We start from the raw sequence: 17,772 nt of genomic DNA on the forward strand, positions 1-17,772 counted from the left end.
ACAAATTGCATCAACTGTTGAAAAATGCTATCAGAACTTTATTAAGGCTTCAAAAATAGAAAATGACAGAATTCACATTGCCTTTGTACCTTTAATGTCATGCCACTTGTGTCTGCTTTATAATACAGGTTTGTGTTTCACATCCACATATTAGATTCACACTCCTACCTGGCACAGGACTGACAAAGGCACAACAAGCTCCAAGACAGACTGGACACCTCTTCTTTCAGGGGTCAATGCCCTGCCTTGCTTACTAATTACTGTGCTCTTTGCCATGAGGATCATCACAGATTCCCCCATCTTCTTCTGAGAGCTTCATTTATTAAAAAAAAAAAAAGAATTACAGCACTTGAGAACTTCCAAACAGCAGTATTTATCCCTGTTTTGTATGGACCTAAGGCCTGGAGAGAGAATAAATGAAAGGAAACTTCAATTGTTTTCAACAACAATTTGAAAAATCCCAAACAAGATTTTTCAGCACACTTGCTTGCATGTTGTATGACATCAGTGATCATAAGGGAGAGCATCGTACAGTGTGCCTGACCAGCAGTTCAGAAACAGCCCTGAAGGGTGACTGGTTTCAAAGCAGGCCCTCTCCAATTTTACCTTAAGTGCAAACCAGACATTGAAGCCGTAGATCAGCTACTCAGAAACAGGACACACAGGTAGAAGCAGCTTTCTCACAGCTTGCAGCAGTGAGAAAAAAACACACATCCATCTAGGAAATTAAACTACCAGCTTTGGTGTTTGCCATGCCATGCCTACCTGCAGGTTGTGAGCAGTTCTCAGCCAAACCATTTCCTGCTGTTTATTTTTAAGTGAAAAACCTCATGGTTGCTATTTAAGAATGTAGTTAAAGATCTTTCTTTTACAGGATTGAGAGCATCATCTCAAAAGCTTCATTGAGGATACCCATGTCATCCAGATCTGGCAATACACAAGAGTATGAAACTAGGGATCAGTTGCCTGGTTGTTCAGCTTCTTCACTGGTCCTAGAGTCTAGTGAGCGTGAGACTGAAGGCTTGGTATTTTATAACATGGATCTTTATGGATCAAGTGAGAGGTTTGATATCTTCCCTGACAAGCCACATGGTCAAGGAGATGGATCTCAGAAGGATTTTAGAGAGGAATCTGCACGGAGTAGCAAAAAAACACAGAGCACACAAGAAGCTGGATATGACTTGGGAAAGGAAGTTGAGGAACTGGCCAAGATGTATGGACTTGATGAGGACAGAGAAAAAGAGCTTGAGCTCCTTGAAGGACATCTGGGGACAGTGGAGGGCAAACGGCCACCCTCTCGCACTGGCAGAGCAGGATCGCAAGGCTCTCTATATAATGCATCAAAAAGCATCTCTCCAGCTCAAAGTCAGAGCATAACACAACAAGGATTTCTTTGTGAGGCTCCTCAAGATGAAGATCAGAATAAATGGGGAGCAGAGGACGAGGCTCAGTGCCACGCGTGGTCCAGAGAGGTGCTCAGCAGCTGTGGCGTGTCGGAGGAGCGGAGCAGCCAGGCAGTCAGTGAGGAGGAGGAAGCAGCCGATGTTTTTTGCTCCACCTGCAAGATTCCAATCCGAGCTTTTGACAAACTGTTTGGGCAGCACAAGGATCATGAAGTGGTTCAGCTCGATAGGGCTGTGGAAAGCGAGAAGGTAAGAGCGATGCAAGCGTGGCCCTCTTGTTCTGTGTGCCCATAAGACAATGTTCATATTGAGAACCATGCTGTGTGTTTGGTAGGAGGAGATTCATAAAAACATGTGCAAATTGGAAGAGCAGATTGCTCAGACGGAAAACTTTGCCAGTCACTTGGAAGAAATCTTCATCACTGTAGAGGTAAGACATTTCTTCATGGGCTAACTCTGTGATGTTCCATTCAGAGCTGTTGTGGCAGAATCACAATCTTCAGTTCTTAACAAGGTAATTAAAATAATAAAGCCCAATTATATCTTAGGGTTTGTCTAGGTTGAGGTACTCAGGAAAATTCATGCTAATGAATTTAAGTGGAATTAAACATTTGCACAGACACCTGCATTCAGAACTGAAATGATGCCACACAGTATTTAAGCGGCTGAGGACCTGTGACCCAGTGCACCTGTGTGCAGGGCACCCTCTGTGTGTGTTTTGCAGGCGTGCCAGGCACAGCCCAGCCCTGGGACAGGGTGCAGTGGACGTTGGACAGGACGCAGCGTGGAAAGGGTTGTGCTCCCGCCCGCTCGGCTGATGTCAGCTTGGCCCCAGGGGCAGGGGCCCAGCTGGCAGCAAGTTGAATTGAAGCTGAACTCAAGGCACCTACTGTCTTTTTGCTGCTGCATGTGGCGCAGAGGGGCATCGGTGCCTGAGCAGGGGGCAGCTGCTGGCAATAAAGCCTTGCTTGCTCCTTAAATCTTCCCTCCTAATGGTCTCTCCAACAGTGAGTAAAGATATAGGCATTAGCTGCTCAGCTCCCCAAGAGCAAATCCATGGACCCCACTGGGTTGCCATGGTTTCTCTAGTGGAAGGATGTGCTTGGCTGTGGTGGAAACACTTGAGAGATTATGGCTAGAATGCATCCCTCGTTGTGCTCCCCGGGCTTAGGTTGGAGGCAGTTGCCCTGCATCATTATTTTTATTATAATTTCTGATGCTGTTATTATATCTGGAAACAAATTCAATACTCTGTCTTGCCTCAGTGAGGGTGAAGGATTTGAATAAACCCCTAAAAATGCAAATTAGTCAAAAACAATTTCTATGTACAATTTCTATGGATTGGCATTGCCTCCCTGGCAAGGCGAACTTTAGGCAGGTCCAATTCTCTGCTGAGATGTGGGTCAGGCCTAGGCAGCAAGGATCAACCCCCTAAATGCCTTGCAGGAGAACTTTGGGCGGCAGGAGCGGAACTTTGAGGTGCATTACAACGACGCAGTGCAAGTGCTCGCCCAGAAATATGAAGAGCAGGTGGAAGCACTGGGGGAAGAGAAGAGAAAGAAGCTGGAAGCTTTATATGGGCAGCTGGTTAGCTGCGGGGAGCAACTCGACACCTGCAAGGAGCTGACAGACGCAACCCAGGAGCTATACCTGGAAAAAGACAAAGCTGATTTTATAAAGGTAAAGAATTTAACCTGGCAGATGAGCTCTGCTGCTTGCATGTAGTCCCAGCTGGGAGGTCCCAAGTGACTTTATTACCACAGAGCATTCAAGGAGCCAGGGACCAAGGTGCTGTCACTGCTTCAGGGGCTTGGCATGCTGGCACTGACTTGGTGGGGCAACAGAGTGGAGCGGCAGCAGCAGAAGGTTATTTCTTGTATAACTCAATGATTTATGGTCTTTTTGCAGTTCAGAGAGATGTTACTCTAAAAAGCTTACCTCAGGAAGCCCTGGAAGCATCTAACAGCATTCGCTGCCTCACTCAGGCTCAGCTCTCTTGCTCTATTCTGGGCTCACAGCAGGGCACGCCAATGCAACTACTTTGGGAAATGTTTCTTTTTCTTGCTCATTTTGTTGGAAAGTTCAGCTAAACAGGAGGCTCCAAACTAAACACATAAAGAGTTCCTGCAAAGTGATGGATGAATCCCACTGCCAAAGAGATCTCAAGAAGCAATCTTTCTTTGGCAGGTAGAAAAATAATTGGAAAAAAATAACCAGAATTTTCACAGCTAATGAGCGATCATTCTCATCTGAGCTGTCCTTTGACTTGGGTGGGTGGAAGCATTTCTATAGCACAGCTAAAGTAATTTTTGAACTGAACAACTCTCCTCTCTAATACCTCCAATCTGCTGCAGTGGATCAGATTGCTGTTTCAGTCCAGCCTGTTGAGCTCTTTTCATGGGTTGACCTTTTCTGCATCCCTGGGAATAATTATATTTTCTCCTTAGCAATTTTATATCACCCTGGGAATCAGGAATCCTTTCAGCCTTTTCAAGGGTCTGAAGCTCCTCTGCCCAGATAACACCAAGAAGTGAATAGGTCTAATCATGAAGAGCTCTCAGGCTGACTGCTTAGTTTTTCCAGGAACTGCAACTCTGTCCTCAGAACAAATGCCCTCTATCTGCTCACCAAGCTATTTTCCCCAAATATTGTTGGTTTCTATTTGTGAAGGGTCTGCTGGTAGTTTGCACACTTGAGGAGGGGAATAGGCTAGAGTCTAGATGGGCAGTTGCTGCCTGATATTGCATGTTACCTGGCTGCCCATCCACACAAGGGCCGTTGATTTGAATGGGAAGTTGGGCAGGACTTTATTTTTTGTGCCAAGCAAGATTCAATTAGCTGGTTCTGAAGGCTGCATTTGAGACAAGTTCATATAAGACTGGTCAACAGTAAGTTGTAGTCTGCCTCTGAACTAATGCAAGAAATGGATCCTTTCTTCTATCTTTAACACTTTCTCTCTGTCTCCTACAGGCAGCAGTAACCATGGTTGACAGGTAGTATCAGAGTCTGGGATTTTGTATTGCATTTCTTCTCATTGTCTGACACCATGACTGGAGACATTTGCACGTTCTAAATTTCATTCAGATTCATAAATGCGACTGATGCTACTAGAGCTATTCAAGTCTTTAGCCTGTCTGGTTTAAACTACTGCAGGATAAGTTGCTCTAAAAAGTTTAACACTCAAAACTAGTTCTGAGGAATTTCAAAAAGCCAAAAAGGAGAGTCAGAGCATGAATAAATCACTATTTTCACCTTAATTTCAGAGAAACAGGATTGCCAAAGATCTTAAAAGAAATGTTCTGGATACAAATCTTTCTAAAACTAATCTCCTTAAATAGATTTTTTAGTAATAAACTTATTTATGCCTTAATATGGAGGGCTAGAAAGTCAGGTTAGGTTTCTCAAAACAGTGAAAGATCTTAGAGCAATTGGAAGAGGTTTTAAGGCACACTAAATAAATTGCAAAAAATATACATCTTAATTCACTATCATCCATTATGAAAATACATAGAAGAGATTCGCCTCTGTTTCAAATGTCACAACACCTAAAACCTTGAAGCCTTGAAAGAGTAGTAGTCACCAGTTCCAACTAACAAGCTAACAACTGGCTTCTTGTAGAGAGGTGCCGGGGAATCTCCCTTGCCCGCTCAGCGGAGCGCCGGGTGCCGCCGCCACGTGCGCTGCTGTTCCCACCGGGATCCAGCTCAGCTCCAGTTCGGCAGCTTGGAGCACTGAGCTGGTGGCTGTGTACCTCCAAGCAAAGGGCATGGGGAGGCCGAGCTCTATACAGCTGCGGAAACACTGCTTTAAGGAAATAACTATTACAGTTTGCTGTTCTTTGCATGTTCCTAACATGGGTATCACAGAAATGTGTCTCCAATGGTATGGTGCTTTCAATTAGGCATTATTTTCCTTACAATTATAGACTGGAAGAATTCTTAAAGAAAGAAGTGGATTTAGAGCTTTCAGTGCTGCCAGACTTTGAAGAGAGAGTCATAGATTTCTCTGAAGTTGAACAACGAATGAACTCTCTTAATACTATTCCAGGTACTCTTCCAATCTAATTATTATTTCAGGCATATTTACATTTAATTAGGTTGTATATTAAACCGATATCCATGTCTTTACTTAAAGGTGAACTGCAAAGGCAGAATTAGCTTCTCCCTAGTTTTCCTTCTAGATTTCTTTTGTTCTCCAATATATAGGGAGACACTGGAAGCTATTTCATTTTTTCCCCCATTTGTTTTCAATATAAAATTCCTGTAATTGTCAATTTGGTCTTGACTTTTTTTTTCTGGATGATTTCTTAGAAGACTCACAAAGATTCACCCTGAACTGACCTGTTTTCCGTCCACAGCTCCTTGTGCCCCCGTGATCAATCCCCAAGCTCCCAATGCAGCGACTGGCACCTCACTGAGAGTTTGCTGGGGCCTCTTTTCGGATGACACTGTTGAGTGCTACCAGCTGTGCTATAAACCAGTGAGCAACGAGAGATGCAGTGAGGAGGAGCAAGCAGGTAAGGAGGCCTGACCCCAAGAGGACAGTTTGACTCCCAGTGACAAAAACAGCCGGTTCCCAACACTGTTCTCCACTTTGGCTGTCACACTGCTTTTGGTAAACATAGTAGCTGAGGCGTGATAGTCTGGCAAAAAGGAACAAACTTTTCCCTCGTCACCCAAATGTATGGCACAAGCGAAGTCGAGTGAAATCAAACTCTTTGAAGTTACTCTGGCCTTTGGTATGGCAGCCCGTGCACCTTCTGTAACTACCTTCCTTGCCACCAGAACTGTCACACCTGCCACAAAAGCTCCTGCTCCTGGCTTTATTACTGCTAGGTCTTCTGTGCTGCCAGAGACAGGACAAAGGAGCAGCTGGGATAGGAGGAGTTGGAAGGGGGAATGCATAGAGCCAGTGCTCAAGAGCAGCTTTTGGTTTTCTGGGGCATGGACACTGTGTTAGACACAGATGTTCTGCATCTGCTGCAAGCCACAGTATTTTTAGAGAACAAATCACCATATTCCGGGCATGCCCACTTAACCCCCCCACAGACATGTTACAGCTTATCTCAGTGCTAATAATAGGCTGAAACTTCCCACCACATACGCACAAGAAAAAGAACTACACAATCATCTCAAAATGTCCCAGCCTGGTAATAGAACTGCATTTGCTGATAATACTGGTGCAGACTCTTTCATTGAAAGCACATAGTCACTTTTCCAGCAGACGTGGAAGCCTGTAGGGTATCAAATGGCAAAGAAAAGCAGAACCTGTCCAAACTTTATAAAACAAAGAATGAGAAATGAACATGCAAGGTCTATTCAGAGAAAGAAAAAGATTAAAAAAAAAAAACCCTCAGTGACAGGTGGGTGATATTTCTTTTTTTTTTTTTTTTTTTGAGTGATGTTGCTCCTACAGAAGCTGATGCCGTCTTTGATTTATGCCTCCTTAGAGGAAGGCATGGTGGAGCAACCTGACAGCTAATCGAAGGGCAGGGACAGCAAGGAACTCGCCTGTACTCAGCACACAAAACAGCGAGCTTCAGTCCCATTATCTGAGGAGGCCGTGGGTGGGTAACTGTATAAATACACTCTAAATGCTTTGTTGTCTTCATTTCAGAGCACATGCTGAAAGTCAAAGAAACATATTGCACCATTACTAATCTGTTGCCGAATACACAATATGAATTTTGGGTCAGTGCTTTAAATGCCTCTGGCATCAGTCCACCAAGTGAAAGAGCAGTTTATGTAACAGGTAAACATATTTTGTTAACACAAGTACATGACCTTCACAGGAAAATTCATTACAGTCTCTGAATATTATGCCAATACTTTCTGGGTGCTTTTTCCCTTTCTACTAACTACAGCGAAATTTCTCATTATCCCTGTTTTAGAGTTGAGAAAAAAGAAGCACAGAAACAAAACAACTTGTTTAAGGATAAGCATATAAGAATGCTGAGGGCAGGGCTCACGTCTCCCGGGCCTCGATGCCAGCCCATGTTGCCCTCCCTTTATTGGCCTGTGGGCATTTTGTGGGTTCACCTCCTGTGCTGCCCTTTGGTTCTGCAGTTCAGTGAAGCACATTTTGTTTAGCGGGGCTTGATTTAGGGAATTATTCCTGATAGCTGAACTGCAACAAGATTGAACACAGACCCTGGTTCTCTTTTGCAAAATCCTGATATCAAAGTGCACAGAGTGAGCCCTTCAAACTCTCATTTCAGAGATCTTCGACATCTTGGCGCACAGAAGGGATGCACCTCAATAGGATACATAAAAACAATGACAGAATGAAAAGGGTTTGGGGAACTGTCTTTATCTATGTTTTCTGATTTTTTTTTTGAATGATTTGAACTATTATCAGCCTACTTGCTGTTTATTGTCCACTGGGGAAAATAGATTTCTTTAACCATGTAATTTTAAACAAACACCTTTTCCCCCTGACTTTTTTTTTTAAACTTTCAGAGCATGTTTTTGCAAACTTTGCCAAATGACTACTTAAAACTGCTTTTACCTATTTTTTTAGCTCCTTCGCCACCTACCATTAAGACTAAAAAGATACGAAGCTGTGAAAATGCAGCGCTCGTGTGCTGGGAATCTAGAGACATTAATCCTGTTGATTCCTACACAGTCGAATTGTCCAAGCTGACAGATGAAGAAAATGGAGATATTATCACTGAGTGAGTCACCATCCCACCAAGTCCCTGTTTCGTGGAGATGAAACCATTTCATGTCATATGGCACCAGCTAGCACTAAGAAAGGATCCATGATTCTTTGGTCAAAAACCCAAGATAATGTATTCAGAAAAATACAAGTCTAAGGATATGCAGAACAATCCCTGAGGACCATATTGGGTGTGTGAAAAAAAAAAGTGTGTAACAGAGTATTTTAGTAGCCTATGATGTGATTTGCTGGGTGAGGAAGTAGAAATTATCAGCTGTCATTAAAATCCACCCTGGACATGAACTATAGCAGGATCAGGCATATATATATTTGAGCTTTTGACGCCTAAAAAATTTATTGGGCTAAAGTCAGGCCAAAAGTACTTAGCTGTAGAGGTCCCAGAATGCTGCCACAAGGAGAAAGCAGCTAAATTTAGTATTGCATTTCGATGTCCCAAGGTATGATGAGGAATATGAATCTATTTTTCCTCTTTTCACTATGACCTAACCCAGCCAAAATGGGGAAGTATGTGAAATCTAATCACCGAAGTCTAGTTCTATTACAGTGACCCTGTTATTCCCTCCCTGAATAGCCACCTGGATTTGCAAGTTCATTCATTAGATTTGAGGAGACAGGAAGTTTAAATCCAGTTTGAAATCATCTGATGCAATTGTAAGTGATGATTGTACAAATATTTCAAAACAAATTATTTAAAAGAATTAGATCTCTGTGTTTGAAGGCTATATGTGAAGAGCCTGTGATTTTTTTCCCTACTTTTACTCTTTGCTGGAAATGTATTGAGGACATTTCTTCTGCATTTTACAGCTGTAGAAATAACTTTCTATATTAAGCTCGAAATGTAAATATTCAAGCTGTGTCGCCTACTTGTGAGTGGTCAGATAATAGATTTTTTTCCCCTGTAGAGTAACTCCTATTAGGAATTTGAGGTGAGCACTTACAGGAAGGCAAATATTTTATATTTGTAGGAATTCACCTTTAATGGAAAATGCATATACAGGACATTGGGGGAAAGGCAGAAGTAAGAAAAAAAAAAGTGAAAAAAAAACCCATAATCACAGACTGTCTCTCACCCCTGCTTTTGACAACTGGAAATGGCACAGCATTATTGAAGGGTTAAATAGAAGCTGATCATATAATTTAATTTCCTTTTTGTTGTTCAGAAAAACAATCTTAAGCCTTACCTTTATTCTCTATGCAACAATTTTCAATGTATTTATTTTCTGCAGATCTATTATTGGGATCCCTAACTGTGAAGCTCTAATTCACCTCCAGCCAACACAAGGCTATCGCATCTCTGTTAGAGCTCTAAACCTGGGTGGTTCCAGTGAAAGAAGTGAACCTGTACTGATACACACCACAGGTACTGTGCACCTCTGATCAACGGCCTGATGTGGCATCTATTATTATTAGATACTCCTCTGAACAGTGCCAAAAGACTTGATGATAGCACAGTGCCCGCTGCCATTGCCAGCTAACCAAATAGTAACACACCAGTGAAGAAAGTTGAAATGTGGCTTGGGTTAACTCCAGAGATCACCTTTTAATACTGCTCCTACTGGCAAGCATGGCTGAGCCAGTCATTGACACTTCCCACAGTCGTTCGGATATGAAAAGCCTTCCTATGCACATGTTAAAATATCTCCAGCTTGGCTGAGGAAAATTCTGTAGTCTGGTTTCCACAGTCTGGGCTAGCTAATGAAAAAAAAAAAAAAAAACAAAAAAAACCAGTTCTGCCTTGAGCTGGAGATTCTGCAGTTGGTAGCTGACATAGTGTCACAACAGGCAAGGGTTAATATTCTGCCCAAAACCAAAGCTGAAACCCTTTCTGCTTCCAGCCTCTAGTCACAGCTCATTTTAATGTCTCATAGGTCAACACCTGTTTTCATTTGCAGTATGGCTAGAATGGTTGTAGAGCTTCACTGGGGTGTCTTGGGCCTCCCACATCCCTCACACGTGCGTGCACATGTGTCACAGCATTGTATCTGTGCCTCATCTGCACTCTCTTTCTGTGAGATTTACAAACTGTACTTAATCACAGAATGGATGAGGTTGGAAGAGACCTCTAGAGATCATCTAGTCCAATTTTCCTGCTCAAGCAGGGACACCATCATCAAGCTGACCACATATCCATGCAAGACGTTAATCTAGGAAAGGGCTTTAACACAGCATTGGCCATATTTCGGTAAGAAAACTCTGTCTGCCTCACACCAGGAACACCTGAGAAAGAAAAAGACCATTCTTAAATCCCTGGAGGAGGCTGTCAGTGTGTTACCATCATTTGTGTGTATTTCACCTACTTCAGTCAAACTCAGTATTTTGAAATTACCATTTCTGCTTGCCCAGCATGTATTTGTTTTCAGCAGCGCATGTCTATAATTGCTGTCATTGTTTGTATTGTATTTTCACTGAAGTAACTCACATTTTGATTATAATGATTTCTTTGGGGATTAGCATGGAGATATTTATCTTCCCAGAGCCTACATTATGCAAATAGCTGATGCAAATCATTCTCTCAACTGCAAGCGCTCACCTGCAATGCTAGGAATAACCTTTGGTTCCTACTTAGTGGAGCTGACACACAACACGAGCTACAAACAGCAGCTGTGATGTGGGCTGCCGCTCACCCGAGCGCAGCGTGTCAGACCTGCGCTGTGATGGCTCCCGGGGGAGGAAAGCAGAAATACTTTCATCTTGGGCTGGCCTCATTGACTGGGCTCTCTGCTGGAGTCACCCTCAGGATGAGGCAATTCCCACAGGGACCCCAGCACCGCTCTTGGTGAAGCCCAATCACAAACAGGCTAGGTCAACTGCAGATAACAGGTAGGGGAGACTAAACTGAATGAGCCGCTACACTGGGGTGCTAAGTGGGGCACCTTTGCAGTGATCCCATCTCTTCAAACTGTACCCAGCATTTATAGGGAAGAGTGGGGCCACAGAGAGGCTTTTAAATCCTGATTCTTTTTTCAGTACTTAAAAATATATTTCACCTCTGAGAAAGATGACCTGGAACTGGCCCCTCGCATTGGCAGGAGAGAGAGGGCATCGTCTTCGAACAGCTGCTTCCTGGGCAATGCCCGCAGCTTTAAGCCTTGGTTGGGTTCAAAAACAGGTTAAGGCCTAATTTTTGCTTTTTTCCACTTGCATCTAAACATTATTAAGCTGTAAGTTCTCTATAAAAACTCTTTATAAGCTCCAAAGTGAACTGACTTGGCCATTCAGTCAGCCAGATCCCTTCCATAATGCTGGTTAAACTTCTTATGGATCCAAAGAGCATTTCTCCACACCTGTGCTGAAAACCTTCTTGCCAAAAGGAGCTGCTGGAGCTACAGCATTCTGCTCTCTTGCAGGTACCTACTTCTGTCTTAACGAGGACACAGCCCATCCGTTACTAGCCATTCTAGATGATGGATTTACAATTGCATGCGATGAACTGGAAAACCCAGATTGTGATTTGCCTGTCTACGATAACAGCTTTACAAGGTAAGCATAAGAATTTGGGTTGCAACTAACGCATGTGATTCATGGCTGCTTCTCCCACCACACACCTTGAATTTAAATCCCGCTACAAAGATTTAGTGGTATGGCAGCTTTTCTCATGTTCAGTCTGGGCACTAATTAACACTAACCTCCTCCTTTTTTCCCCCTTATTTTTCCTCTCCCCCTGCTCCTTCTTTTACTGATTCCCAATCCTATTACTATACTTTCTGTGGCGTGCTGCACCTTTCAGAGAATTTCAAAGGTGGCAAATTCCCATAACCAACACCAGTTCCCTTTGCATGAGATTTTTGCACCAACTTTAGCCATTTATGAAACTCTTTCCATTTAATTCTTTACAATGCCTAAAGAACTCTAGCTAAGGTTGAAGGAAAAAAAAGAAGATCAAAACCCATAAACTCTCAGTAGAGCAGTATTTTTTAATGGCATAGCTATTAGGTTTTCTTTTAATTACAGCAATCCAGCACTTGCACACTTCCCAGGCTTAAGAAGCTCTTTCTCCCTGCTGGCTGATGCTCCCTCTCCCCTGCCACATCCTCTACAAGCTGCCACATTGCCAAAGCAATGCAGCCTCCTAAGTAATGTTCCCAAGCTCTGCCTGTCCTTCCCAGATCTCACTATCTGTATGGCAATCTGAGGGTTGATTTTAGATAGCTCTATTTAGTAGGAACCACCCACCACTCATCTTATGTAAAATCTTGTTCAGTACAGCTAAAACTACAGGGGGAAGGGGCAAAAAAATCTATTGGTGCTTTGGGCATCTGAGCCTCACCTACAAAAGGGGCTTTTGTAGTTTAGAGCATGTATTTTATTTATTTATTTATTTATTAATAGACACCCAGAAGTGCCCAGTGGAGCTTTTTAGCAGCTTTCATTGATTTTGTGAGCGGAATCCTCTCTCTAGCGGCTACTTTGGAATTTAACCTTCACTTAGAAGTTAATGCAAGTTAGCAAAAGGGATTTCAGACACAGCCAGCCAGCCACAATTCTATGCAAACCTACTCACACATGTTAAGCACCTTGGACTAAATGGGAACAGGTATTTAAGTGCCAAAGCAAATGCTAAGGAAAGGAGAGTGGTATGAGCACCTACTGGCTGAAAAATCTAGCTGAGTTGGTCTGCTTATACCATTTTGGCCTACAAATTTTGCTTTCAAAACAAAATTAGGCCCTTTACCACTGAAGTGACAACCTCAGCTTGCTGCAATATATCAGTTTCTAGCAAACACCAAGGAAATAGCATACAAGGACAGGCATTTGTAGACACAGATAAACACAAACCCACAATTTAGCCCCCTTATTGCAAGGCTGCTTTTGCCATGCAATGTTACTAGGAGGAGTTGGTGGAAAAGAGCCAGGACATAGAAGACTCTCTTCATTAAAGCCATCACGATGAGCCTAAATGGGATTTCATCCACCTTCCACGGGGTGCTTTTATGTTGCACAAAAACAGCCAGAGCTGGCACTAATTCTGAACTCTGAGGCTGTTTTTGATACCACCGTAAACTCTCCAAAGCTTCTTTCATGCCAAAATACTGTAAAAAATGTAAGTTCCCAAGCCAAAATGACTAATACACACAATGAGGAAATTACATTGTGAACTCTTCTTTCTGAAGTTGTGATCTCCAAAGGGCTGATGTGTTTCCTAACCACAGCAGCCCTTACAGTCTGACTCAGGTTTACCTTGGTGCTTTTGCAGCTCTCGTTGCTTTGTTCACAGTCTGCCCATCCAGTTTTGCACTGTTCCTTTTCCTCTTCAAACTTCACCAGCACAGCTTCTGAGTCCCAATTTCAGCAGTTTTTATCCTGTTCCCAAGGCATCTGCGTGTATTTCTAATGAACTCTATGCTTGCTTTAAGTGACTGCTGCTGACACGGTGCAACGCTCAGCCCCGTCCTGCTGTGCCTTCCCACCTTACCAGGCTCGCAGCATGCTGGAGTGCAGCTTTTTCTCAGGTAGAGGGGCTCAGAGTGACTGCCAGAAATGCTGTTTGCCTCTGTAATTTACATCCTTAGACACTTACCAGAGAAACACAGACTGTGACTCTGTGTTTAAAGAACAACCTGTGTTTTAAAACCTACCTTGTGATGCAGCATTTGGTACACAGTGTTCTTTTCCTGATGCAACCTGCAGTCTTTCAGGACTCGTGATTCCTCATTAAATTAAGGTGTTTCAGAAGCATTTGGCATAGATTATTTTGCCCAGCTTTCAAACGTGCATCTTCAAAGTCCCAAACTCCTTTGGCTCCAAGACAGGGCCTGTAAGTCAAGCTGAAGGTTCTCCCTTGGGGGAGAACTGGCCTTTGCCTGTCTTTCCTTCACACCTTTTCACAAACCATGTTCTACGTGGCTCCTCTGAGCCTCATTTCAAAAAGGTTCATGTTAAACTTTTCACAGCCTGAGTACCTAGGTGTATTCTAGGCTCTGTTACAGTGGTCAGTTCTTGCTAGTCCACCTAAATACTGCACAGACAGGTCTTCCCCTCCCATCTGCCCTAGGAGTTTCATGTCATTACAGAGCTGCATTCCTGCTGGTGGGTGACATGCAAAACCCGGGGTTACTTGGGAAGAAAATACAAATCCTGTAGGCACTGGGGCTCACTGCAGCACTCTATTTTCTAACAAGAACTAATTTCTCCAGAGAGTGAAGCCTGCTATTCCTCCTGTTCCTGAAAGTGTTCAGGGAAGTCTTTATTCAAAGCTACACAAAGACAAAAACAGGGTAGGTCAGGCCTTCTGCACATGGACTTCACTGTGGTCAAAAATCTACCCTGTGCTGCTAGGAAGACAACAAAAGTGATTCAATTAATGATATGTAATGTTCAAGCACATGATATACCTAAGGATTTTAAATAGCAATGCCAAAGATCCCTGTCAAAGCAGAGTCCTCTCTGTCTCCCACAGATGTATTGGGATCCTGGGCAGCCTGATCCCATTTCCAGGAAAGCATTACTGGGAGGTGGAAGTTGAGGAAGATACAGAATACAGAGTTGGTGTGGCTTTTGAAAACACTCCAAGACATGGTTACTTGGGAGCAAACAACTCATCCTGGTGCATGAGGCATATCATCACACCGTCAAGGTAAGGGCCATGGAGGCTACATGTCCCCTACAGACATGTCCTACAGATACAGCTGCAGGCAGAGCAGCAGAGAGCTCCTAGGTGCACAGGACTGCCACAGATTTTATACCAAAACTCAAACCAAGTGCTTAACCAGAGGCCTCTGACATTTGGTCTTTGGCACTTTAAACTGTTTTTTGAAAGGATACTAGAATCTTTAAGCAAATCTTACCATTAAATTCCATCCTTACAATGAAACAGACAATCCCAAGAGTGAAATCTACATTACAAAATTAGCTGAAAGGACCTTGTTCTAGGTCACTGAATCACTAGTGGGAAACCAGCCAGTTATAGAGCCATGCAGCCTAGAAACCATACCAGTGTATGGTTAAACTCAGTTGTAACCAACTGCTTTTCACCTCTCTTCTTCCTAAGGACCTATCGGTCATACTCACATGCAGAAATGTCGGAGGCCTCAGTTGAATCTACTGACACCAAAAAGACACCAAAAGCTCTGGTAGTTTTATCTCCTTTGACGTTTTGTAAGCACCAAGGAAACAAAGCCAGTCACATACCCACAGTGGGATTCCTATGTCCTTTCTTTTGCCACCTACCTTAGGGTGAGATTAATCAAGCTCTACCAAAAACTAGAAATGGCGTTTCAATGGGCAGTTTAACTAAGAGTCCAATTACATCCAAACATATATGGAATAGGAGTGTCCTGATTATTATCAGACTAGAGATTCTGACTCCCTTGTGTATTATTAGCTAGACCTGCATCCTCACTGCTGGAAGTGCTCTCATCACTAGTCATGTGCAAGAGCCTGGTGGCTCTGCTCAGAATTGAAGCTGGCACTCTAGATCCCACAAGGAGCTTGGTCAAAGAGCCATTTGATGGCATTCCTAGCTACCTCCTACTGCTTCTCTGAACAGCTCCCCACGCAGCCTGCAAGGGCTGCCTGTGCGCCTATGGGTTCCCTTGAGCAGGGAGCCCAGGTATCACCTGGAGCGTGGACAGAGGACACACACTATCAGCAGATGGTAAGAGCAGCACAGCACAGTGCCAGAGATGTCTGTCCTCTGCCTGCTGGTGCTCAGAGGTTTTAACTGCAACACTTGGCCTGCTGCACACCCAGAGTCAGCGCTGCCGTTCACCTCCCACACAGCAAGAAATGCTGCTTAATGAGGGAGACTAAACCCGCTAAAGTTAATGACTCTTCCTTACACTGCAGGAAGGCTAATTTGATTTCTTGCTACATTGAGCTAAGAGGTGCATTGAGGTTTGTTCTCATTCTTCTGGAGCAATGAGCATGGACAGCAGGGGACAGAAAACAGAGCTGGGCCATTGCTTGGTTTGAGTCACTGCCATACCCATTTCTACAGGGAAATTTTCTCAGGTTTGAGCAGGGTGGGAGGAGAAGGTGTTTAGGGAAGAAGCTGGCCCTCGTGAAATGCCAAATAACTCACTGCAGCTAAGTAAAAATTTCTCACTTCTACTCAGAAAGGCATTTAAGAGTCCCCCCCTTTTTTATTTTATTTTTTGATGTGTCACAATAGGGAGAGCTGTTTAAGTAACTGGTAAAGAACCTCAACAATACTTGAACAGAGACTACCTGGGGGAGAAAGTCTATTCTCATGAGGAAGTTGTTGTTTCACCAGGGCTACATACAAGGCACCTTCCTGCCCAACCCTGATCTACCGCCCAAGAGCCACAAAGGAGAGGCCACCCTCTAGTAAATGAATATGTACACTCAGGGCAGACTGGACCCTCCTTACCAGCACTAGCCTGAGTGGGGAGGTTCTGTAGGAAAAGAATCCAGAATTACCATTTAGAGAATAGAGTTTTTAAAAAAGTAAGCCAAATAGTCTAAATGACACCTGACTCTCTGACTCAGGCAACCTCTGCCCAGGGGATTACACTCCCTCACTGCTGCTCTCTCAGTGGGTGGGAGCAGTTGTTCCCATCCCTTTGGCGTGGAAGAGGGCTTAGTACCACTGGCCCGGGGGAATAAGTGGGCCTGGAAAGACAGGATGAGTCACCTCTCCCCTTGCCAGTGCCTACGGCTACCTAGCTGCAGGGCCAAGATGATCGTGCTCCTCCTGAGCAAGTTTAACTGGCCTAACACAGAGCACATCTCTCCATGGAGGGACAACTTGAGACAAAACACAGCAACACGGGTGCACCTTCTGATTGACCAGTACCCTCCACACTGCCTGTTTGCTAGGAGGGAAAAGTTGGAGAGTCCCATGTCTTGCTTTAATCTTAACCCAGTCTGGGATGTGAAATGAAATGCCTGTTACATGGGCTAGGCAGGTAAGTCTGCGCATGGCAGAGTAACACCGTGTGGGATAGAACAGACCACGGCTGGGCAAGCACAGCCATCACTCAACAGAGCAGCTGGGACTCAGGCTGTACACATCACTCACACAGCAGAGATGGGATTGTGTTTTCCACCCTGCACGTGTGAAGCATGAAATGTACCCTAGAAGGCAGCTGCATCCACAAAATGCTTCCCTTGAGGGCAATCAGTGTGCCCTCAGTTAGATGTGTCTGTGTTTCTCACCTGCAGGCACAAGTACGAATTCCTGCACAACGGGATGACGCCAGACATCAGAATTACTATTCCCCCCAGACGGATTGGCATTCTGCTAGACTATGAGAACTGCAAATTGTCCTTTTTCAATGCGGATATTGCCCAGCACCTTTACACATTCAATTCCTACTTTCAGCATTTTGTCCACCCCTGCTTTGCTTTGGAAACGCCTGGTATCTTACGGATTCATAATCGCATTGCTGTGCCTCTGGGCATTGCCTTCCCATAACCTTGTGTTCTGCAATTGCCACATCTCTGTACTTTGAGAAAAGCATTCTCTCACCATAAACTGCTCCATCATACTCTATATACCAGCTTTTTTTTCTCCTCATGGAAGGCAGTGAAACTTCCCTGCTCCAAAAAAAAAAAAAAAGCTGCCAAACATGAGCTCTTACACCCTTAGTTTGTCTCCTCTTAGACAGGACCTTAGCAGAAAAGCATTACACACAACACCCATCAACATCCTGGGCCTCTTCTCAGAATTCTCTAGTTAGGAATGGATTCCATCCCTCTCAGAGGTGATACTGCCACCAAGCAACAGTGG

The 17,772-nt window shown here is 43.9% G+C and overlaps 1 protein-coding gene across 1 annotated transcript; it reads left to right on the forward strand.

Moving 5' to 3' along the window:
- The first annotated feature begins 832 nt into the window (after window positions 1-832).
- On the forward strand, window positions 833-17,458 carry FSD2 (fibronectin type III and SPRY domain containing 2). The gene is made up of 12 exons (XM_010221882.2): window positions 833-1,652; window positions 1,738-1,833; window positions 2,850-3,083; window positions 4,374-4,396; window positions 5,329-5,450; window positions 5,761-5,919; window positions 7,020-7,154; window positions 7,923-8,076; window positions 9,308-9,441; window positions 11,429-11,561; window positions 14,479-14,655; window positions 17,205-17,458. Exons 1-12 carry the CDS (start codon window positions 915-917, stop codon window positions 17,455-17,457), a joined length of 2,358 nt encoding a protein of 785 aa, XP_010220184.2. The 5' UTR covers window positions 833-914; the 3' UTR covers window position 17,458.
- Window positions 17,459-17,772: the final 314 nt, after the last annotated feature.

Source organism: Tinamus guttatus, unplaced genomic scaffold (assembly GCF_059628265.1).
Source record: "Tinamus guttatus ecotype Peru unplaced genomic scaffold, ASM5962826v1 Tinamus_guttatus_pri_ptg000004l, whole genome shotgun sequence".
Classification (NCBI taxonomy): Eukaryota; Metazoa; Chordata; class Aves; order Tinamiformes; family Tinamidae; genus Tinamus; species Tinamus guttatus.

Excerpts from the sequence above, each read along its gene's own strand:
- FSD2 (XM_010221882.2), top strand. The coding sequence starts at position 915 with ATGTCATCCAGATCTGGCAATACACAAGAGTATGAAACTAGGGATCAG. Across the intron at positions 5,451-5,760 it reads CTCTCTTAATACTATTCCAG|CTCCTTGTGCCCCCGTGATC; the intron begins GTACTCTTCCAA and ends TTCCGTCCACAG. Across the intron at positions 5,920-7,019 it reads CAGTGAGGAGGAGCAAGCAG|AGCACATGCTGAAAGTCAAA; the intron begins GTAAGGAGGCCT and ends TCTTCATTTCAG.